At 45.4% G+C, this 23,663-nt stretch overlaps 2 protein-coding genes across 2 annotated transcripts; both read left to right on the top strand.

Moving 5' to 3' along the window:
• The first annotated feature begins 488 nt into the window (after nt 1-488).
• On the top strand, nt 489-1,804 carry LOC148342267 (uncharacterized). The gene has a single exon (XM_088287821.1). The coding sequence runs from the start codon at nt 556-558 to the stop codon at nt 1,588-1,590; it is 1,035 nt and encodes a 344-aa protein (XP_088143947.1). The 5' UTR covers nt 489-555; the 3' UTR covers nt 1,591-1,804.
• Nucleotides 1,805-13,556: 11,752 nt separating this feature from the next.
• On the top strand, nt 13,557-18,726 carry LOC148342266 (uncharacterized). The gene is made up of 2 exons (XM_088287819.1): nt 13,557-13,967; nt 15,675-18,726. Exons 1-2 carry the CDS (start codon nt 13,844-13,846, stop codon nt 16,664-16,666), a joined length of 1,116 nt encoding a protein of 371 aa, XP_088143945.1. The 5' UTR covers nt 13,557-13,843; the 3' UTR covers nt 16,667-18,726.
• The last annotated feature ends 4,937 nt before the right edge of the window (nt 18,727-23,663 follow it).

The following is a 23,663-nucleotide window of genomic DNA, read 5'->3' as shown; positions in this document are numbered from 1 at the left end:
CAGGCACAAGTCAAGGTAGCACGGTAGAAACAATATAAGACAAAGTCGCTGCATGAGGTTTGACTTGACCAAACCAAATTTGTCTTTCTGTGTCCTGCAGACGTCAGTGAAAACGATCTCCTTTATGTAAAAGAGGAGCCAGACTTGACTCACATCAAAAAGGAGGAGGAGGAGGAGGAGATCAACAAGTCACCAGTGAACGTTCTCCCTATAAAGACTGAAGATGAAAACAAGGATGAGAGTGAGGACAAGAGAGGGGCGGAGCCTACAAGCAGCAGTTCAAGTCATTACGTGACAACAGAAGGTGATGAAGACCACTGGGGACCATCACAAGTACATAATGAGGACACATTATCAGACGCTCATGACGATGATGATGCTCATGACGATGATGATGGGCAAGCCAAAGGTGAAAGGGCATGTCACACTGACTCATTCTCTTCAAAGCTGTCTTTAAAAGGGCACAGAAAAACACACAGTGGTGAAAAACCTTTTTCCTGCTCGGTTTGTGGCAAAAGCTTCTATCAAAAGTTTGATTTAACAATCCACACAAGAATGCACAGTGGAGAAAAACCTTTTTCTTGCTCAGTTTGTGGCAAAAGCTTCTCTCAAAAGTCTCATTTAGTAAGGCACGCAAGAACACACAGTGGAGAGAAGCCTTTCTCATGCTCAGTTTGTGACAAAAGCTTCTCTCAAAAGTCTCATTTAGTAAGGCACGCAAGAACACACAGTGGAGAGAAGCCTTTTTCATGCTCAGTTTGTGGCAAAGGATTCTCTGAAAAGGGAAATTTAACAAAACACACAAGAACACACAGTGGAGAAAAACCTTTTTCTTGCTCAGTTTGTGGAAAATGCTTCTCTCAAAAGTCAAGTTTAACAGAACACACAATAACACACAGTGGAGAAAAATCTTTTTCTTGCTCAGTTTGTGGAAAATGCTTCTCTCAAAAGTCAAGTTTAACAAAACACACAAAAACACACAGTGGAGAAAAACCTTTTTCCTGCTCAGTTTGTGGTAGACGCTTCTCTGTAAAGTCAAATTTAACTTGCCACACAAGAACACACACTGGAGAAAAACCTTTTTCTTGCTCAGTTTGTGGCAGGAGTTTCTCTCTAAAGTCGCATTTACGAAGCCACACAAGAACGCACAGTGGAGAAAAACCTTTTTCCTGCTCAGTTTGTGCCAGGAGTTTCTCTCTAAAGTGGCATTTACGAAGCCACACAAGAACGCACGGTGGAGAAAAACCCTTTTCCTGCTCAGTTTGTGGCAAAAGCTTTTCTTTTAAGTGGAATTTAAAAACACATACACGATTACACACTGGAGAAAAACCTTTTTCCTGCTCAGTTTGTGGCAAAAGCTTCTCTGTAAAGTCAAATTTAACAACCCACACAAGAACACACAGTGCAGAAAAACCTTTTTCCTGCTCAGTTTGTGGCAAAAGCTTCTCTGTAAAGTCAAGTTCACAAAGCCACACAAGAACACACAGTGGAGACATGCCATTTAGTTGCAGCGTTTGTGCTAAAAAATTCTTCACTCAACGTCTTGCTGAGAGACACGATTGTGCTGGTGAGAATTGCAGCGATCCTTGAAGCTTAAAAAAAAGACAACAAAAAACTGAAGCAACTGACTCTTTGTGGTAAGATGTAAATGTGATTTTGAATAAAATATGAAAAATTTAATTTTGCAAAGCTCTTTTATCGACATTAAGCCAATGGGATCAGCGCCAGAATAACCATTGTGTCTGAGTGGTGATGATTTTTTTTTGTGTTTACATCAAACATGTCAATAAAATTAATTGCCTTTGCCTGGAATAACATTTGTTAACGTTATGCTTTTCAGTTGTCTTTTTAATCGTACCTAATGGAAAAGGTGTGAGAAGAAACTGTGCTTATGAAATTGCTGCCTTCCACAATCATCAATAAAATCACTTGTTCCACTTCCTCAACTGGCCTTCATTACGCTGTGTGAAAAGGTGAAAAACAGAACTCGAAGTTGAACTATAAAAAGAACCAGACAGAGAAACGCAAATAGTCTCAGTTTCTCTCAAAGGTTTTGGAATGTCAGGAGTTGGCAACTTGATGGCGACTGGAGTCAGCGCTGGTTTTCTCGCTGTGTTAGGCTGGCTCGTATATGAATGGTCCATTGAACATAACTCAAACTCTTCAAATATCCCCTCACATTTAATATTATGCTTTCTGAATAAATTTCTGCAAAATACACTTAATGGGTTGAGCTCTATCAAGTGTTTGGGGTTTGTTGCTAAGCAGAATCTCACTTTGGAAAAAACGATCATTTTGTCAAATATACCAAATATTTTTTTTCATGCTGTATTATATTTTTTATACATTGGATTATTTATATAGTGAAATAGGAAAATATTAAAATGTAAAATTGGAAACCACCTACAGCCTTAATTCAATTAACAAATATAGAAACATTTTATAAATAATGAACTAATTGAGAAGAGTCCTGATCTTGAAATAAATATTGAATTATAAAAAATACTACAAAAATAATTCAATAACCCGACCCTGGATGAGCGGCAGAAAATGGCTGGATGGATGGAATAATTTAAATTGCACACATTTTCAAAAGAACAAATATGTTCAGAAATATTCAAGTGTGAAATAAAAAGGTTCAAATTGTTGATAATTTTACATACTAAAACAATTGAATAAATATTGTATTATTACATAAGCAAGCTTAAATATACATTGAAATAAATAAAAAAAAAAGTTGTGTATTTTTAAATGGCCTTATATAGATATGGGAAGTAATTCTCTTTATGAAACTATGAAGGGACTGGAGCTCACAGAAGTGACCAGTCTTGGTTCTGAAGTTCCGATGTAACCAGATACTGCCCTGAGAGAAAATAGGCCTGAGCATTGTTTATGGTGGGGGCAATTCTCTCGCCAGGTCAGTGACCTTCCAGGGTATGGAAGTAATTTAAGGTGCCTTCAGTGAAGTCCTACTTGAATGAATCCACATCAAAATACCATCATTTATGACACCACGGCTGGACAAATAATATCCAGAAACACACTTACGCACCACTGAGTGAGTGTTGGACGATATAGCTTCTCTTGAAAGGTCCGACTTGAAAATGTCTTTGCAAGTGTATCTACAAGGCGCCGCGTTCAGGACCCAGTCTCCCCAGGAGGCCTGGGTTCGAATCTCGAATTTCCCCATTGTGGGACTAATAAAGGGAATATTATTATTATTATTATTATTAATTAAATCCACAGGACCTTTTCAAACTTGTCTTTATCTTCGGGTTCATTGAATACCTCGATGGCCTCCGGCATTGGTTCGCAAAAGGGCTATTTTTCTTTCGTCCGCTCTGTTTCCGACTCCCACGTCGGCAAGGTAGAGCAGGAATTGTTGCTTGAAAGCCCGCCAACTCGCGTCCAGATTTCCCTTCATTTTTAGCGCTTCTGGTGGCCTTACGGAGTCCATCTCGCGTCAGTCCTTTTCTTGACCCGCGACCTGGTACCATGTAATGTTCTGTCTTCTATCTTAAGAAGTCACGCAGGTAACGTGATGCTGCAAGCTTGTGTGTCTTTATTTACTGACTTGCATTCTCGTCTATGTGCAGACACACTTGTTCGTCTGGTAACCATTAATTGCACTCAATCACCTTTTTAAACTTGTTTGTGAAGCTTGTATCAGGCACTTGAATAAGATATTGTAATTAACGTAGACCCACCAAATTTTATATCTATATCTATTTCAATTCCCAGACTGTTGTAAAAGCTTTCGTGGCATCCTCACAGGCATTGCCCCCAGAAACAATTTTACAACGTATACATTTCGTTGTGCCGATAATCACCACAATCCAGAAGTGTTGGTTCGCAATAATGTCCTAATGATATCCAGCTAATATGGCACAATGTTAGAATTTGGCTTTGCAAGATGGGCAAATTATTCCTGAATTGTCATGACCCGTGTCGGGCATGTCAGTGTGTTTGTTGTTATTTTCTTCCCTCCTTCGTGCCATGTGCTTTTCTGTTATTGTTTTGTCAGCTGTGTAGGGGCGTTTCCCTCTCAGCCATCTCGTCCTCACCAGCCACGCACCTGTTCCCTGTCAACCATCACGCACCTGATTCCCATCTGCTCCCCTGATTACTCGGACTATTTAAGCTTCCCAGACCAACTACTCAGCGTCGGGTCATTGCCACACTTTCCGGACTTCCACGACCACGTTTGTTCCTGTCAAGCTCATGCTCTTGTTCACGTCCTCGTTCCCGTTCCCGTTCCCGTTACGTCCCTCAGCGTTTTGCCCCGGCTTCTGTTCCTCGTCCTCCTTTTCTGTTAGTCACGTTTTGGTTGCCCTTGATACCTAGCACCCTGCCACGTTGTTTGTCCTTGTTTGTTTCATTTAATAAATTCCCTTCACGTTACCCACCTCTCGGCCTCCTCGCCTTTTGGGTCCACCTCCTCCTCGCCGTAAGGCGAGCCCCCCGACAGAATGACCCGACCTAGAAAGAAGGACCCAGCGAGGGGCTCGCGGCGGCGTCATGGACACCGCCACACGGACAACCTCCCTCAACCTGCCGATCAGCTCAGCGCCACGTCTGCTACACTCCCCTCGTCTCCAGATTACGTCATCGACGGTTTACCCGTCATTCCACCCCATCTGATCATCGACTCGGATCAAAAGGACGATCTCGAGTATATCTACCGTCTTTCAGACGCCCAGCGCACCCGGACTCAATCAGTGACCAGATTTCTGAACTTCAGGCCCACTTTGCTAAAATGGAAGCTCACTTGGCCCAGAAGGAGGAGGAGATGCTGGCTGTACTGGCAAAGAGGGAGGAGGAGAACCTCGCCCAGAAGAGGAACCAGGAACTGGAAGCTCAGATCTCGGAGCTGCAGGAGGATCTGGAATCGGAGAGACAGGCGCGCAACAAGGCAGATGAGGCGCGCAGAGACCTTGGAGAGGAGCTGGAAGCTCTCAAGACTGAGTTGGAGGACACTTTAGACTCAACTGCAGCACAGCAAGAGCTGCAGGTCAAGTTTGGAGAGAGCGAACAGCAGAGGCGGGAGATGGCTGACAAGTTGGCCAAGATGCAGTCGGAGCTGGACAATGTCAACAGTCTGCTGACTGAAGCCGAGGGCAGAAACATCAAAGTCAGCCAAGACCTGTCTTCAGTGGAGTCGCAGCTGCAGGATGCACAGGAGATGCTCCAAGAGGAGACTCGCCAAAAGCTGAGCCTCTCCACTCGCTTGCGGCAGCAGGAGGACGAGCGGAACGCTCTGCGGAAGATGCTGGCTGAGGCAGAAGAGGGCAAGAGGAACGCGGAGAAGCAGGTCTCCTCACTTCAAGCCCAGCTGGTCGACATGAAGAAGGCTGATGGGGATCAGGTCCCCCGTCTCGGCTGCGCCCGGTCCGAATGCTGCGCCCGGCCCGCAGTCGCCTCCACGTCAGCTGCAGCAACCCATGTCGCCTCCACGTCAGCTGCAGAAACCCATGTCGCCTCCACATCAGCTGCAGCAACCCATGTCGCCTCCACGTCAGCTGCAGCAACCCATGTCGCCTCCACGTCAGCTGCAGCAACCCATGTCGCCTCCACGTCAGCTGCAGCAACCCACGTCGCCTCCACGTCAGCTGCAGCAACCCACGCCGCCTCCACGCCAGCTGCAGCAACCCACATCGCCTCCACGCCAGCTGCAGCAACCCATGCCGCCTCCACGCCAGCTGCGCAGACCATGCCGCCTCCACGTCAGCTGCAGCAACCCACGGTGCCTCCACGTCAGCTGCAGCAATCCACGACGCTTCCACGTCAGCTGCAGCAATCCACGCCGCTTCCACGTCAGCTGCAGCAACCCACGCCGCTTCCACGTCAGCTGCAGCAACCCACGCCGCTCCCTCGTCGGCTGCAGCTTCCAGTGCCGGTCCCTCACCAGCTGCAACCTCCAGAGTCCCACTCCGGCTCACCGTCAGCTGCTGAGCCCCGTCCCGGCACCTCCCTAGCTGCGAAGCCCCGTCCCGGCTCCTCGCCAGCTGCTAAGCCCCGTCCCGGCTCCTCGCCAGCTGCTGAGCCCCGTCCCGGCTCCTCGCCTGCTGCTGAGCCCCGTCCCGGCTCCTCGCCAGCTGCTGAGTCCCGTCCCGGCTCCTCGCCAGCTGCTGAGTCCCGTCCCGGCTCCTCGCCAGCTGCTGATTCCCGTCCCGGCTCCTCGCCAGCTGCTGAGTCCCGTCCCGGCTCCTCGCCAGCTGCTGAGCCCCGTTCCGGCGCCTTGCCAGCGCCCCAGGTCCACGTTCCGGCGGAGCACGTCTTGCATCCGCTCCCAGTTCCCGATCCAGCGGAGCACGCTGTGCGTCCGTTCCAAGTTCACGTCCCGGCGGAGCACGTCCTGCGTCCGCCTCAAGCTCATGTCCCGGCGGAGCACGTCCTGCGCCCGCCTCAAGTCCATGTTCAGGCGGAGCACTCCCTCCGTCCGTCCCAAGTTCACGTCCCGGCGGAGCACGTCCTGCGTCCGCCTCAAGCTCATGTCCCGGCGTAGCACGTCCTGCGTCCGTCTCAAGGTCAAGTCCACGTTCAGGCGGAGCACTCCCTGCATCCGTCCCAAGTTCACGTCCCGGCGGAGCACGTCCTGCGTCCGTCTCAAGGTCAAGTCCACGTTCAGGCGGAGCACACCCTGCATCCGTCCCAAGTTCACGTCCCGGCGGAGCACGTCCTGCGTCCGTCTCAAGGTCAAGTCCACGTTCAGGCGGAGCACTCCCTGCATCCGTCCCAAGTTCACGTCCCGGCGGAGCACGTCCTGCGTCCGTCTCAAGGTCAAGTCCACGTTCAGGCGGAGCACTCCCTGCATCCATCCCAAGTTCACGTCCCGGCGGAGCACGTCCTGCGTCCGTCTCAAGGTCAAGTCCACGTTCAGGCGGAGCACTCCCTGCATCCGTCCCAAGTTCACGTCCCGGCGTAGCACTCCCTGCATCCGTCCCAAGTTCACGTCCCGGCGTAGCACGTCCTGCGTCCGCCTCAAGCTCATGTCCCGGCGGAGCACGTCCTGCGCCCGTCCCAAGTCCTTGTTCTGGCAGAGCACGTCCCGCAGCCGCCTCAGGTCTTTGATCCGACGGCGCTCGTCCTGCACCCGTCGCAAGTTCCTGCCTCGACGGCGGTTAACAATTCCCTGCCGTCCCAAGTCACGTTCGCGACGGCATCCAAAGGACCGCCGTCGTTTCCCGCCTCTGTCTCGGCGGTCGTCGACGACGCGCCGCCGCCCTTCGTCTCTGCCTCGGCGACGTCTGATGAACCGTCGCCGCCTCCCGCCTCTGTCTCGGCGACGTCCGATGATCCGCCACTGCTCCCGGTTCCTGCCTCGGCGGTGGACGACGACCAACCGCCGCTCCACGTTCCTGTCTCGGCGGGGCTCGACGACCAGTCGCCGCTCCACGTTCCTGTCTCGGCGGGGCTCGACGACCAGTCGCCGCTCCACGTTCCTGTCTCGGCGGGGCTCGACGACCAGCCGCCGCTCCACGTTCCTGTCTCGGCGGGGTTCGACGACCAGCCGCCGCTCCACGTTCCTGTCTGGGCGGGGTTCGACGACCAGCCGCCGCTCCAAGTACCTGCCTCGACGGCGCTCGACGACCTACCGCCGCGTCTCGTCCCTGCTCCGGCGGCGTCCGGCGATCCACCGCGTCTCGTCCCCGTCTCGGCGGCGTCCGACGACCAGCTGCCGCTCCACGTTCCTGTCTCGGCGGTGCTCAACGACCAGCCGCCGCTCCACGTTCCTGTCTCGGCGGGGTTCGACAACCAGCCGCCGCTCCACGTTCCTGTCTCGGCGGGGTTCGACAACCAGCCGCCGCCCCAAGTGCCTGCCTCGACGGCGGTCAACGACCCACCGCCGCGTCTCGTCCCTGCTCCGGCGGCGTCCGGCGATCCACCGTGTCTCGTCTCCGTCTCGGCGGCGGTGTCCAACGTCCTACCGTCGCTCCAAGTTACTGCCTCGGTTGCGCCCACCTCAACGCCGGCCCAAGCCCCGTCCTCTGCTGCACCCAGCGTTGCGCCGCCGCCTCTCGTCTCAGCCCCGTCGGCGGACTCCTTTTGGCGTTCGGGTCGCCCCGGACGTCCGCCTGAATGGCCACAATGGGACGTGCTGGTCTGGCCGCCCGCACGCCCTCCTGAAGGGCCGCGAAAGGACTTGCTGGTCTGGCCTCCCGGACACCCGCCAGACCGATCCCGAACACGGGTGGTGGTCCCACCTCCCGACCCCTTCCGCCCACCCTCGTTTTTGGACTTTGTTCTTTGGGTTGTTGTTTTTTTTCTTTTGGCTTTATTTGGGACGTCTGGAATCCGTCCCTTGAGGGGGGGGTACTGTCATGACCCGTGTCGGGCATGTCAGTGTGTTTGTTGTTATTTTCTTCCCTCCTTCGTGCCATGTGCTTTTCTGTTATTGTTTTGTCAGCTGTGTAGGGGCGTTTCCCTCTCAGCCGTCTCATCCTCACCAGCCACGCACCTGTTCCCTGTCAACCATCACGCACCTGATTCCCATCTGCTCCCCTGATTACTCGGACTATTTAAGCTTCCCAGACCAACTACTGAGCGTCGGGTCATTGCCACACTTTCCGGACTTCCACGACCACGTTTGTTCCTGTCAAGCTCATGCTCTTGTTCACGTCCTCGTTCCCGTTCCCGTTACGTCCCTCAGTGTTTTGCCCCGGCTTCTGTTCCTCGTCCTCCTTTTCTGTTAGTCACGTTTTGGTTGCCCTTGATACCTAGCACCCTGCCACGTTGTTTGTTTCATTTAATAAATTCCCTTCACGTTACCCACCTCTTGGCCTCCTCGCCTTTTGGGTCCACCTCCTCCTCGCTGTAAGGCGAGCCCCCCAACATGAATTAAAGAAAATTTAGTTCACTGAGTTCAAATATCTAACTGTCTCGAGATTATAAATTAAGCCCTGAGCTAACGCTCCAATTTTTACAGTTTTTTGGCAAATCTTTAAAGCAAACCAAATGAAATAGTAACCATTTATGATAAATAAAAATCCCAAACCTAGAATTACGCAGATACCAAATTAAACCATTTTTTACGGGAAGAATAGGTGCTCTCCAAGATGTAGACAGCTCCAAGACCGCTGCAGTCTTCACCTCCTATTGTCTCCCGAATGCCTCCCTCCACCTCCAGGCTGTGCCAACTCTGATTCTGTCAACTGGGCGAGGGTGTAGAGACAGTAAAACAATTGAGGGAGCTGTGGAGCAGAGCCCAAAATCAGTCGGGCCCCGTGTCCACAACCCCTCCGGCAGAGACGCACACAGAACTACCTCTCCCGAGTGACCCGCTTCGTGAAATTTTGAAATTTAGTCACGTTCCCAAAACCGAAGAATTTGTAGTGGGTGCTGAAGTATGATACCCTGTTAGTGACGCAGAGTATTCAACATTCGTAATAGACGTCTGAACCCAGCCAACCGCCTCGACACACCGCTTTACCATGGGGCCTAGATCTTTAGTATGAAGACGCGCATCAATAGTCAATGTGATTTGTGGCTCAGCGAAAGTAAACAATTCATACCATTTCTGCTGCTCAGGGACAAGGCACGCATGCGAGGCAACGCCGGTAGACATAACACATATATAATCCTAATGCAAGATGAACTCCTGACTAAATTTGGATGAATGCATTTTGAGAAACCAAATCATGTGTGCGATCATATGTACAGTGTACAATGTACTGGGTCAATTGGTGAATGGGTGGAGGTTGGATCAGGAACAGGGCATACCCACCGCGGGAGGATGGAGAACCAGGTTTCAGAGCTGCCCTCAGATGTTTCAGTTCAGCCAGTGGAATGGAGGAGAGCACCACATATGCGCCGCGGCCCCCTGTCATGGAATGGGGTACCAGCGGGTTGGTGTCAAGAGTGCGTTGGGAGTGGGTAACGGTGGCGCCCCCTGCGCTGGTTGAGCTCTGGGCGACAGGAATGGCACAGGACCAGAGGATGGCACATTCCAGAAAGTGGCTCGGTATGGATAGTTCATCACCCAGTGACCCCGCAGCAAGAGCACACCCCACTCACAACCCCCGTTTATAACCACCCCTACCTCTGTTACCGCAATCCCGACCTCGTTGACCGGCCGGGTACGGACAGCCAGTCTGCTGTGGTGCCACGTCACCCGAACCTTGCCTAGGAGCAGCAGAAGCGGAAGGCGCAGGTGCAAAGGGAGCTGCATGCATTAGCTGCCCCACCCCTTTTTTTTAATTTTTTTTATTTTATCATTTTTAGCCCTCTTGGCCACCTGAACCTGCAAGTACAACAATTTTTAGTAACGCTCCTTAATCCAATCCCACATTTTCCTTTTCTGATGTCGTGCAAAATGATGTAAAAAAAAATGTGTTCTCCTGAGACTGATTAGCATTTTTTCATTGATGGACTGTTTCACATGATGTCCGTAACCGGAAGGACACGCCCTATGGACGGCCAACTGGAACAGCTGCGGAATGACGACATTATTGGATGGGTCACTGCCGGAAGTCTCACTCCATTCACGTCTCGCCCTGGCCACATAGACCAGGCCTGTCTCCCCCTTCCTCACCTGAAAGACACAGCCACATCGGCCCCAACAGGGCCAGAAATATCTGATGCACGGCACGGCCAATCTCACCTGAGGTGTCCCCATTCAGCCGGTGACCGTCATGCTGGTCTGTAGGTCTGGCCTCGGCCTCAAGTAAGGACAGTTCCTGACAAGTAAATTTTGTCCCGCATGTAACTCTGTAATCCTGTTTTGAAACAATTCTGATACTGCTTATGATCAATTACAGCATCAATAAGAGTGACTAGTAGCGAGACTGATACCCAATCGCCAGGCTACAATGGGTTAAGTTGTCTGTTATATCCAATCAGACAAGCGTGAGCCCTTGAGTAGACACTGCTTATAATCAGTTACAGTATCAAATAATATAATAGTCACAACTCATGATCAATTGCTATGACTTATTAACTTCAGGATCGCGGATCGTCGGCGACTTACATGGACAGCAAACACTTCACTGCGTTAAACAAGCGGCACATTTTATTTAACCCACAGTATAAAGTGTACAAGCAAGCAAGCAACAATTGTATTTCAGCTCATAGATTACATGCAATACATAGATCTCATTACCGTGTGCTGGAAGGACGGAGAGCCCCGGCGTCCTCAGTAATGCGAGCAAAAAATACGATGCTGGGCGTCCGCGCGTAGAACCCTCAGCCGACTCCACTTACGTTTTGCCTCCGTCACATTCTTATAGCCAATATCGCACCCCATCCCCTCCCGTTCGAGTGCGCTTTGATGGTTTGCATGGCCCTTCGCACAACCTTGGCCTTTGCCAATCCTTACTCCCTTTTCGATACTCCCTTTTTTCTTTATCGGCTGTACCTTTCCGCATGAGTCAGACATTCCTGGTGCTTAGGCCCTGTGCGAATTCCCTCCAATTATTCCCATTCTCATAACACATAGACACAGACATCTACTAACGCGTATATATAGGTATAAAATGGTTATTATGCAGCATTTATGAGGTAAAACAACATTAATAAACCATATTTCACTTCAGTGATGCACAGGAATGACATTACAGCTCGCTCCACAGTCTATTTGAAATTTAACTTGTGTAGTGTCAATTAGCATACCAGCAAAGAGTTGTTTTTCTGGAGTATGTCTGTCTCCAATTTGGTTCACGTTCTCTTTTGTCTCAACGATGTGGGTTATCATCATAATATCTTCATATTCTTTTTTATCTTGCTCTTGAATTGCATTCACAGCTCTATCATTTTTACCATGTGCATTTTTTGTCTTACACATAGCAGCAAAATGATTATCCTTCCCACATTTTTTACACTTTTTTCCAAAAGCAGGGCACTTCTTTTTATTCCACTCATGCTTCTTGCCACAAAACTTACAGCAAACATCACCTCTGCTTGCTTTTTCTTGTTTGAGTAGATGCACTTCCTCCTCTGACTGCCCTTGCAGTGTTTTGCAGTTTTCTCGTGACAACTCTGTTGCTCGACAAATCTTCATGCGTTTTTCTATTGTCAGATTGTCTTCTCTCAGCAGTCTTTCCCTCAGCGCATTGTCGTTTGTGCCACACACGATTCTATCTTTTATCAATGAGTCTCTCAGCTGCTCAAAATTGCAGGTGCTGGCCAAAACTCTCAATTCAGTAACGTACTTGTCCACATTTTCGCCCGGTGTCTGATCTCTCATGAAGAATCTGTATCTCTTCACAGTCTCGTTTAACTTAGGGTTACAATGTTCGTCGAATTTTCTCATCATCTCCCTCACGGTAGTTCTTGCCGACACATCATCCATCAACAACGTGTTCAACAGTTCTCTACCTTCTTCGCCTATGAGGTAATGAAACAGCTTGCATTTCGTGGATTCCTCCGAGTCCGGCATTGTCAGGTCCACATACAATGTGAATTCCTCTTTCCACGCTTTCCACGTCTTCGTCAAATTGTTTGAATCCAAAGCCAGAATCGGCGGCGGTCGCAGTCCTTCCATCGCAGCGACTGTCCGTAGTTAGCTTCCGTGCTAACAAGCTAGCGATCCTTTCAACACTCTCTTCCCGTCGCCAGTTATGACTCACGCGCTGCCACCATGTTTCACTCTGTCCTTTTTCTCATACAGAGTGGACGATTAAAGCATTGACTTCCTTACTTCACTTTTATTAACTTCTTAACTTTTGCAGTACAGTACGTTACTTCAGTCTGTTGACATAGGGAAAACGTCACTTCCTCCTTCTCTCGTCCGTCACTGTAATCGGCCCCTAAGCAACATAACATAACTAACAATAATATTGTTACAGTAACCATTAAAAAAACGTATAGTCACCATAAAATTATTTTTAAAAAAACGTATCGTAAACATACTAAAGCTGTTGCTTTATGTTATTTACAAAGAATTTTTGTTTAAAATCCCCCTGGCTCTTCTTTTTGTATTTTCTATATTATGTACGTATTAATAACTGTGTTTGGTTTGCTGATGTTAATAAAGTTTTTTACATAAACCGTATGAGTAAATATTTATCATCTCATCAATATTTGCAGAACAGAGTACTGAGTTTCGAGATCCTCACAATAATAGTTCTCAAAATCATATTTCTTAGGAATTTAGCTTCGTTAAGGGATATTTTATTGACAATCTAACATCACTATACAAAGACAGAAAAAAATTGGTGGTGGGGGGAGCGAATCTTTTTCCTCTTGGTAGGGGCGGGCGTGAAATAATTGAGAGGCACTGCTAGTATATGCAGAAATTATATTCATACAATCTTGCAGCCCGAGTGAACCACAGGATTGTTGCAAATTCGGTAGGAGAAACGGAAACGTCCCACTGCTGTAGCAGCAGCGGCTTCTCGGGGCATAGGCAGAAGTGACGTATGAGCTGACTGGCCAATGTGGCGTTAATTTAGTTATTTTGCAAAAAAAAAATATCGACCCAATTAAAATATTATATAAAATATATATTAAAATAGAACAGCCAGGGGTAAAACAAACACAGAGTCAAAGAAATATATTTGAAAAATACGTGCTTAAGGCATGACGTCATTACCTAGCGCGCAGCTTCCGAAGGACCTCGACCAGATCCACCGACTCCTCCACACCGGAACAAAAACAGCCACCGCTAAATTCTTCTGATTTCGTGTGGAACTGACTGTAATTTTCTCATAGGATGTCCAGTGCTACTCTAAAGGACTACGACATAATTCATTAAGTCTTTGTGTCCCGATAACCTCATCTTCGCGCGTTGATGCTTTTCGGCGTAGTTAGCTTAGCTTGTTAGCTAGCTAGCCGCTAACAAAAAGAGGCACATGACTCATCGCCAAGCAGAGATCAAGTGTGGAGTTTTTGGAATTATCATTTGAAAATGTGTGCAAAAACGACACCCAAGTACGAAGAGGAACTTTGTGGAATAAAAGAAGAGAACGAGCATCATCTTCAACTGCTGGGCGAAGTTAGGAAGCAGCTTCGTGTTGTGCCACTCGAAGCAGGTTTGTACACGTCTTACTCTCATTTGCTTTGTATAGATCGACTTTCTATCGTTAGAAATATGCATCACAACATTAAGTTGTTTGGGGAAATCGTTCACTGTTATTGCCATTTTATTTTTAAATGTTGCCTTTTACTTGTCGGTTTGCTGAACATTTGTTTATGCCAAATGAAATCAGTGCAGAAAATAAATGTCAAAGAATAACCAATAGTGGGGGTAAACTCCATGTTTTTCCCAGTATAAAATTTGAGCTCGTTTAACATTTTACATTTTCTGGGTTTTATATCTTGTTCAAGCAAGTCCTTACGGAAGGAATTCTGCCCGACTCTAAAAAATGTGCACTCTGCGGCGAAAACATCAATGGCGGTTGATCAATTTTAGTGGATAAAACACAAAATATTAAGTTATTTTAAAAAATCAATTACGTATTGGTCTTATTTATTTATTAACTTTGTACTGCCTCGGTCAATAAACCTCGGGTGGCCCAGCACTGTTTTATGCACGTGTGCGTAGTTTCACCCCATCCAAACATTTAAAATACATTAAATGCATCCATCCAAGGTTGCACGGATCTCATCAGTGAACAAGCGCATGCTGCAAGGAATGCATCTGCATCTTTGGCTTACTATGGGCTTCAAAAGGGAGAACGTCACAACCCCCTATTCTACCAACAAGGCCAGGAACATTTAGTTCCTGGTCATAAAGTTCCTGTGGCTCTGGTGGTTTGCATCTCCCCCGCAACTCATAGTTCCTGGTAATTTTTGCAAATGACAATGATGACGGAACAATGGGAGGTGTTGTTACTTTGTTATTCATTACTGACACCCTTTGGCTGTTAAGCATCATTGCGGTTACAAAATAATTCAGGGAACTCTTATAATATTATGGTGTATCTTAGTCTAATTTGAATATGTATTGGATAACTTTAATATAAACAGTCATTATTCAAATATGTCAACATGAAAGTCAGAGTGAAAGTGTTGTTGCTTAATGCTTATGTGTAGGGATTTTGTCTCTTCAAACATAATTTTGTTTTAAATTTGATTTAGAAACAGAAATTTTATTTAAAAAAAGGAAAAACGGGAATGTCGAAATGTAGGAGCAGGATAAATGTCATTTTGGGTAAAAAAAAAACAAACAAACGTAAATCATGCAATAAATAGCCACTCTGATTCCAGGGCCCCTTTAATTCTTTAAGGGATCCAGATTATCATGAAAGCAAAAAGTACCCACGATGAGACTATCTCTAAATGCAAAATGAAATAATTGTAAACATATTTCACTTGAACGATTCCTATTTTATCGATGTCATTATGTTGCGATGGCCCCCAGTGGTCTGCATCAATATGTTCGGGTCCCACAACAGGTGTTCCATCAGACGCACACAATAGCCTGTGTGTGCTAACTTCAGCTCGCTTCCAGAAACGTCTGTGACCATGTCAGGAATGAAATCGGGCATCAGCCGCAACGTGCTTCCTTTTTAAATGCTCGTTTATCACTGCTGTGCGGCTAACGGGAGGCTTACATCGTAGGACGTAATTTTGTGAAATGTCCCCTATGGTCCGGTCCAAGTTGGGGTCGCACGCATTGCTCCGTGTGCGGCAGGCACAAGTCAAGGTAGCACGGTAAAAACAATATAAGTCGAAGTCGCCCCCTGAGATTTGACTTGACCAAACCAAATGTGTGTTTGTCTTTTTGTGTCATGCAGACGTCTTTGAAAACAATCTCCGTTTTGTGAAAGAGGAGCCAGATTGGACTCACATCAAAAAGGAGGAGGAGGAGGAGGAGGAGGAGGAGATCAACAAGTCACCACTGAACGTTGTCCATATAAAGACTGACGATGAAAACAAGGATGAGAGTGAGGACAAGAGAGGGGCGGAGCCTACAAGCAGCAGTTCAAGTCGTCACGTGACAAAAGAAGTTGATGAAGACCACTGGGGGCCATCACAAGTACATAATGAGGACACATTATCAGATGCTTATGACAATGATGATGATGATAATGGGCAAGCTAAAAGTAAAAGGGCATGTCACACTGACTCATTCACTTCAAAGCTGTCTTTAAAAGGGCACAGAAAAACACACAGTGGTGAAAAACCTTTTTCTTGTTCAGTTTGTGGGAAATGCTCCTCTCGAAAGTTTGATTTAACAATCCACACAAGAATGCACAGTGGAGAAAAACCTTTTTCCTGCTCGGTTTGTGGCAAGAGTTTCTCTCAAAAGTCGCATTTAACAAACCACACAAGAACACACACTGGAGAAAAACCTTTTTCCTGCTCGGTTTGTGGCAAGAGTTTCTCTCAAAAGTCGCATTTAACAAACCACACAAGAACACACACTGGAGAAAAACCTTTTTCCTGCTCAGTTTGTGGCAAAAGCTTTTCTCTAAAGTTCCGATTAACAGAGCATGCAAGAACACACACTGAAGAACCTCTTTCTTGCTCATTTTGTGGTAAAATCTTCTCCCATAAGTCACATTTAACAAGACACACAAGAACTCACAGTGGAGAAAAACCTTTTTCCTGCTCAGTTTGTGGAAAATGCTTCTCTGTCAAGTCAACGTTAACAAGCCACACAAAAACACACAGTGGAGATAAGCCATTCAGTTGCAGCGTTTGTGCTAAAAAATTTGCCACGAAACGAAATGCTGAGAGACACAATTGTGATGGAGAGAATATAGGGCTGGGCAATATGACCTAAAATCAATATCGCAATAAAATGAGCAATTTTACCTCGATAACGATGAATCACAATAAATTTCCGCCCGTGGACCAAAATCAAAATAAATGCAGGAAATACATAATAACTGTTTTCTTTATTGACCAAGTGGTACACATTACTTTCAATGGAAAATAAAAGTACAAAAATCATGTGTAGTAGCCTTCCAAATATCTTACTTTGCATGACTTGAACAATGTCACAAAGAACAGGAGAAAAAGGGTACTTCTCGCAAAATCTTCTCAGCAAATAGATTGTGCCAAGATCCTGTAATGCCATGTGCAAAGGCGCTAGTCGCCTGTAAACAAAATGCTAAATAAAATGAAAAAAAATGCCAATGCCAAATAAACAAGTGTACTTCATCAGGAAAATGCGCCGTCTCGAGTACTCTGGTGCGCAGTTGCCACTTGTCGTCAATGTCATGCATAGTCGGGCTCAAACAGGGGTCCATGTCGCGTCTCGACCACAAGTCGGATGTGGATGCAAAACGCTTGACATGTCTCCGCTCCCGTCCCGATGTTGTCCATATCGGGAAGTACGGTTTGCAACAAATATTTTCGTACCTCTTGTCGACTACTTTTATGAGGCGTTTAAATCTTGTGCGCTCCACTGTAGCTCGAGGAGCTACATCTTTAGCAATGTGCTAGGCCAGTGTTTTTCAACCTTTTTTGAGCCAAGGCACATTTCTTTCATTGAAAAAATCCCGCGGCACACTACCAGCTGAAAATGTGAACAAAAGTGTTTTTTAACATTGAAAAATGACCTATTAAAAGTCTTGAATATGAATCAAATCAACAAAGAATAAAATATCGTAAAATCTTTCACATTCTCAGTGTGAAACCTGTGCCTGTTTGGATGAACACAGAGCTGATATATTGGCAGGAATAAAAGTATTAATTCCTCTGCCACGAGTGAGACTTTTTTTGATTTAGCCACAAGTTCAGCGACGTGGTAGCTAGCTTTAAGGGCTCTCTCGCTTACCTTTGCGGTTTTTCTCATGAAAGTTGCTTGTTTCTCCGTGTGTTCACTCAGGCGAACAAAATACGCCACATTTTTGTTTTGAAGTCAAGGGCGTTTCGTTTGGAGATGGCGTTTAAGCGTGCTTGGGACCAGAGCGCCGTTGGAGAGCTTTTCACCACATACCAAGCACAACGGAGTCCGTGTCGTTGCATCTCCGGTAAAAGTAAATCCAGATGAAAGATAGCTTTCGCTGTATTGCCTCACGGCAGAAACTTTGCAGGACATCTTTGCTTTTTTTTTTTTTTACCTCCACTCATACTAGGGCCTTCATCTATGTCTGGGTTTTGTCCAGGGTCCCAGTTCAGAGTCAGCATTTTTTTCTCTTCAAAAACATATCCATTACTTTCACCGTCGTTCTGTTATCCACTTTTTTCATTCTGCTATCCACTTCTCGCTTGTCTCCAAGCACAAGGCAATTCACTACCTGCTGCTGCTGCCGCCGCCTACTGGTTTGGAAGAGTACTACATTTTACTACTCTGCAGACGCTAGACCGCACAGGTACACAAAATGAATAATTTCCCACGGCACACCTGACAATATCTCACGGCACACTGGTGTGCCGCGGCACAGTGGTTGAAAAACACTGTGCTAGGCTATCGCGTCCACCTCTTAGACGTTCTCTCGTATGGTGTTTTTTTTTTTAAACACCGAATTAACCGACATGGGCAAAATGATTTTATTAAATTTCGATCACTGTAAATTTTCGGTTTATTGCCCAGCCCTACGAGAATAGCAGCGATCCTTGAAGCTTAAAAAAAGACAAAAAAAAAAACTCAAGGAACCGACTCCTCGTGGTAAGATGTAAATGTGATTTAGAAAATATGATATATTGAATTTTCAAAGCTCTTTTATTGACACAAGGCCAATGTGATCAGTGCATTGTGTCTGAGTGATGATGATTTTTTTTGTGTTTACATCAAACATTTAAATGAAATTAATTGCCTTTGCCTGGAACAACATTTGTTAACGTTATGCTTTTCAGTTGTCTTTTTAATTGTACCTAATGGAAAAGGTGTGAGAAGAAACGGTGCTTATGAAATCGGTTCCTTCCACAATCATCAATAAAATCACTTGTTCCACTTGCTCAACTGGCCTCCATTACGCTGTGTGAAGAGGTGAAAAACTGAACTAGAAGTTGAACTCTAAAAAGAACCAGACAGAGAAACGCAAATAGTCTCAGTTTCTCTCAATGGCTTTAGTATGTCAGGAGTTGGCAACTTGATGGCGACTGGAGTCAGCGTTTATTTGTCACCACGGACGAGATGATCCGCATCACGCTGTTCGTTGCTGCTGCTGTCTGAATTGGACCCTGGAGGTCACCTGCCAGCATCCCTGAATTTCACCGGCGGATATTCAGCTATCCCACGTCTGACCCCAGATTGCTATGGAATTTTCAGCAGTAAGGGAAGATCAATGAGATAGTCTGGAAAATAAATGTTCTTTTGAGTCAGTCTGCAGAGTGATCTCAGTGGGAGAAGTGCGTGGGAAGATACTGACGCACACAGGAAGATGAAGATTTATTTGACAGGAACTGTGTAATCTTAAAACAAAAAGATACTTTTTCTGCATTGAGCCTACTTATCAGTCAAGGTCGTGTTGTTTTGGCTTCACAAAGAATCCTCGAGTACAAGAAGCGAAAGACACTTCCTTCAAAAGCAGGTGGCCACAATAAATAACAAAAACCTTACTTGCAAAATAATTGTCCATAATATTAAGATTGAACAAAATAGTGACACAAATATTGAAAAAGTAAATACAGTCACGATTAAACATTGAATACTAAATTATTACTAAAACAGTTAAATGAATCTTGAAATAAATAATGAATCACTGTAGTTTAATGAATACTGAAACGAATAATGAAATATTTAAGTTAGTTAAGTTATAAGCACTGAAACCATTTTTTAAAACTCTAACATTTAGAGAATAAAACAGTGATGTATTTTAATTTAAAATTCGCAACCACGTCGCTGGCGAAAAACCCTGTAAAAAGGCAAATATGTTGACATAAAGTTTCACTTTATCATGTCAACTGTTAATAATAGAGAAATACATTTGGAATACTGTCCAACCAACAACATGGTGTCAGATGTGAAAACAAAACCAGCAACAAAAGTCAAATTCAATACATCTCTCAAGTTCATATTTGGGAACTAAAATTTTTGTTCATGTGCATACGTTTAAATCTTACGTTTTTTCTATGTTTAGAAGATAACAATGATTTGCATCGCAAATGGCGACATCTGTCGGTGAGTTGGTGACAGTGCTCCACACAACCAGCAGCCAATCATATCACAGCGGGGTGTGTCCTGTTCTTCCGCTTTCGTGACGAACAGGAAATCCTTTCAGTGGGACTTTGAAAAACGATGCCATCTTTCTTTCATCTCGTCGAACAAAGAGAAGCACACGAGTTATCGCCAAGCAAAGACCAAGTGCGGATTTTTGGGAATTATCATTTGAAAATGTGTGCAAGAACGACACCCAAGTACAAAGAGGAACTTGGTGAAATAAAAGAAGAGAACGAGCAACATCTTCAACTGCTGGGCGAAGTTTGCAACCAGCCTCGTGTTGTGCTACACAAAGCAGGTTTGTACACGTTTTACTCTCATTTGCTTTGTATAGAACGACTTTCTATCGTTAGAAATATGCATCACAACATTAAGTTGTTTGGGGAAATCGTTCAAGGTTATTGCCGTTTTATTTTTAAATGTTGCCTTTTACTTGCCAGTTTGCTGAACATTTGTTTATGCCAAATGAAATCAGTGCAGAAAATAAATGCCAAAGAAAAAACAATAGTGGGGGGTAAAATCCGTGTTTTTTTTCCAGTTTAAAATTTGAACTGATTATTTAACATTTTACATATTCCAGTTTTTATATGTTGCTAAAGAAATTAAGTTTGTCATGTCAGGTTTCAAAACTATGCTGACAGATGTAGTGTATGTTTATATCCACTGTTGGAGTTGAGCCACCGAGAAAATGAGAAACATTTAGTAAATGAATCTTCAAAGCCAAACTTACTCCAATGCGTGTTCGTTTTTTGTACTCAAGAAGAAAAGGGCCAAATAAAGACTCAACAACAGCTGATTAGGGTTGCGATATTTTAGTTTCTTCGATTTCTGGAGTTCAAGAAATAGTATCTGGGCGGCTTTTTCTTATTCTGACGAGAAACTATAATCAGACGAGCACAATCAAAAAATGTCGCGCTGATCTCAGCCCAGCCTCACATTTTATAGGAGGTTTTCTATGTCAAGGGTCATGTAGGTTGAATCGGTCGTCCTTGCTCCCTCCCACTTCCGCGTTCCACGTCCAAGACTGACCTTCTCAGGCAGGCGGCAGTCTCTCCGTCTCTCCTGCTCACATTCCCCTGTAATCTCGTCAGTGTACAGATTGTGTGGTGTATGTTTTCCCAGATCAGATTATGTTTTTGGGTGTTCTTGATCACGTCCCTGTGACGTCCTCCCCGGCCCAACTTGATATGTTTGTATCTTCTATGGCCTATGTGGAGAATGTGTTTAGTCGTATTTGTCCATGAAGTGCTATCTGGTTTGTCATCAGTTTGACCTGAGCAGACGGAATCTGTTTGTTCTGAATGAGAGTGTGGGTCGTGAAAATACCATGTGTGCAAGTTTGAGGTCTTACATTTAAACTTAGTCATATAAATTTAGCATATGAATGCATCAGTAAACACCATGACTACAATCCCAGTCAATCTTATCGATGCACTGTACTTCTACTTTCATTTGATAAATGCTTTTTGTTCAATCAATGTTTAACATGTTCAGTAAATATGAACCTGCTAAATTAAATAATTGACCTTCTGTCCCGTAAGTGTTTAAAATAATGCCAGCAATCGTAATACAAACCTTCAATATTCATGTCCGATGTGGCCATTCCCTATAAGAAGGGAAGGCCGGAGAGAGGGGACACCTTTCCCTTTTTTCTTTTTGGGGAGACTTCTTTTGACATCAGCATGTGACGAGAATAAAATCTCTTTCTAACCAAAATGGCTGTGTCGGAGAATTTTTTTCCATCACCAATTCTGCCATGCTCGGCGACCTGTCCGGAGGGAAGCTGAGCCAGACCCACACATCAACAACAAAATATACCACATTTTTGGCATTTTGCTCCATTGAGGGTCTCAGGGTGCTGGGGCGCAGGCGTTCAACAGCCGGCCGGCTGAACTTTTGGTGAGATGCTTTTACTCACAATGGGTGTTGTGCGCCTGTGTCCAAGCGGTCGGGGCTTTTGGGGTCGTGAAAGAAAGCTTGTGCGTGTGGGTCTGCTGGCTGGTTGGTCATGGAAAATGTCCCTGTGTTAGTTTCAATTATCGTTTAAACAAGAGGCCTCTATAATGATTAAGACATAAAAGATGTCAAAGTAACCGCACTATGAAAGAACATTAGAAAAAGTATAAAAAAAATAAATAAATAAATGAAAAAAAAATGATGATAGGAACTAAGTAAATTGGGACTAGTGTGGGAGAAATGTGCAGAAGATAAAGAAAAGAAAGGTCTAGTGGTTAAAGAGATGAGAAATAAGAAGTGTAAAACTATTGCTATAGACAACATAGTCGTGAATAAGCTCAGTTTGAGCACAGACCCTGGCCAGGGTGTAAATTTTAGCAGGAAAACTATGAGCTGAAAATAGAAATAATGAAGAGCAGCGCGCTTCCACGAATCGTATTGGGCACTTTGTGGCATGGAACACAGTAAGGATCGAGGCGTACCGTTGTGTGGAGGGCCTGGGGCTGAGCCGACGGTTTCGCTGGTACGTAGCAAGAGTAATGCATTAAGTCTGGGCCGGTTCGACTCCGCTGTTCAGATACGTACCCTGTGATTACTCGTGTTCTGGTCAAGGCCTCACAAAATCAAAAACCTGGCTACCATCTACTGTGGGACCAAGAAGTCAGGCAGCCCCCACGCAGGAGAAAAGGGGTGATAGTTATAAACCAGTGCCAGTCCCTCCTTTGTAGAAAGAATTGCCCCTTCTAAAACCCAAATGTTATTGCATTAATATTCCGTTTTATCAGTTCAACTAACGCGTGTGCGTCCTAGTATACATTGAAATTTGCAGCATAAAAAATGTTTAAAAATTTGGATAATAACTAAAGCAAAATTAAAACGAGAAAGATAATTGGCTACATAATAATTGGGATGAAATTAATCTTCATTGCAAGAAGCGGTGAATTAAATACAGAAATATAAGATCATAAAAGAATGAATGCATGTTCCGTGGAATGTGATTTTTCAACACGGAAAAGCCCTGAGTGATGAAATCGTTCACACTGATAAGAGATACAATTTTGTTGAAACAGGACATGCAAGGTTAAAGGTTATGTAAAACGAAAAAAAAAAACATCTAATGTTCCATACTTCAGTTTGGCGACGGATGTACGACGGTAATTCTATTCATGGATTGACATTTTGAAATGGAAATGACAGGAATATGAATTATCATGTTATGGGGGACTTTTGATATACAGTAAATTGATTTAAATTAAATTACAATTTTTTAGTCTGCACATAATCCACTTCAAAGAATACTGACTCATTGGTTGAGGAAAACGGGGTTATATTAGTTCAGTGGTTCTCAATTATTTCCTGTCACGCCCCCCCTACCAAGAAGAAAATAAATTTGCGCCCCCCCACTACCTGGAGGCACAATCAGGTCCTACGGCAACTGGCGATCATACTGGAGAAAAGGAGAACGACCAACAATGCCCTCCCTCCCCACGCGCCTGGACTCCCAAGCACAATCGCCTTTGTGAAAGCAGGACAACTTGCAGGGAGACCATCTGTAAGAGTGGAAACAACCCTCCTGGACACAGCCCGAGACTGGAAAATGAAAGTTGACCTGGATCAGAAAATCATCTTTCCACCGGAGATCATTACAACTAATCTCAGGCCAGACCTGATCTTGTGGTCAACCTCACAGAAACTCCTGTACATCGTGGAACTA

Source organism: Idiotropiscis lumnitzeri, chromosome 2, assembly GCF_059441095.1.
Source record: "Idiotropiscis lumnitzeri isolate Australia: NSW breed Sydney's pygmy pipehorse chromosome 2, RoL_Ilum_1.0, whole genome shotgun sequence".
Lineage (NCBI taxonomy): Eukaryota > Metazoa > Chordata > Actinopteri > Syngnathiformes > Syngnathidae > Idiotropiscis > Idiotropiscis lumnitzeri.
The sequence above is the reverse complement of the archived record's forward strand: the minus strand, read 5'-3'. Positions and strand labels throughout refer to the sequence as shown.

Bases quoted from the DNA above. Each gene is read 5' to 3' on its own strand.
- LOC148342266 (XM_088287819.1), top strand. From the start codon at position 13,844: ATGTGTGCAAAAACGACACCCAAGTACGAAGAGGAACTTTGTGGAATA. The intron at 13,968-15,674 runs GTTTGTACACGT...TGTGTCATGCAG, and splicing joins TGTTGTGCCACTCGAAGCAG to ACGTCTTTGAAAACAATCTC.
- LOC148342267 (XM_088287821.1), top strand. From the start codon at position 556: ATGCACAGTGGAGAAAAACCTTTTTCTTGCTCAGTTTGTGGCAAAAGC.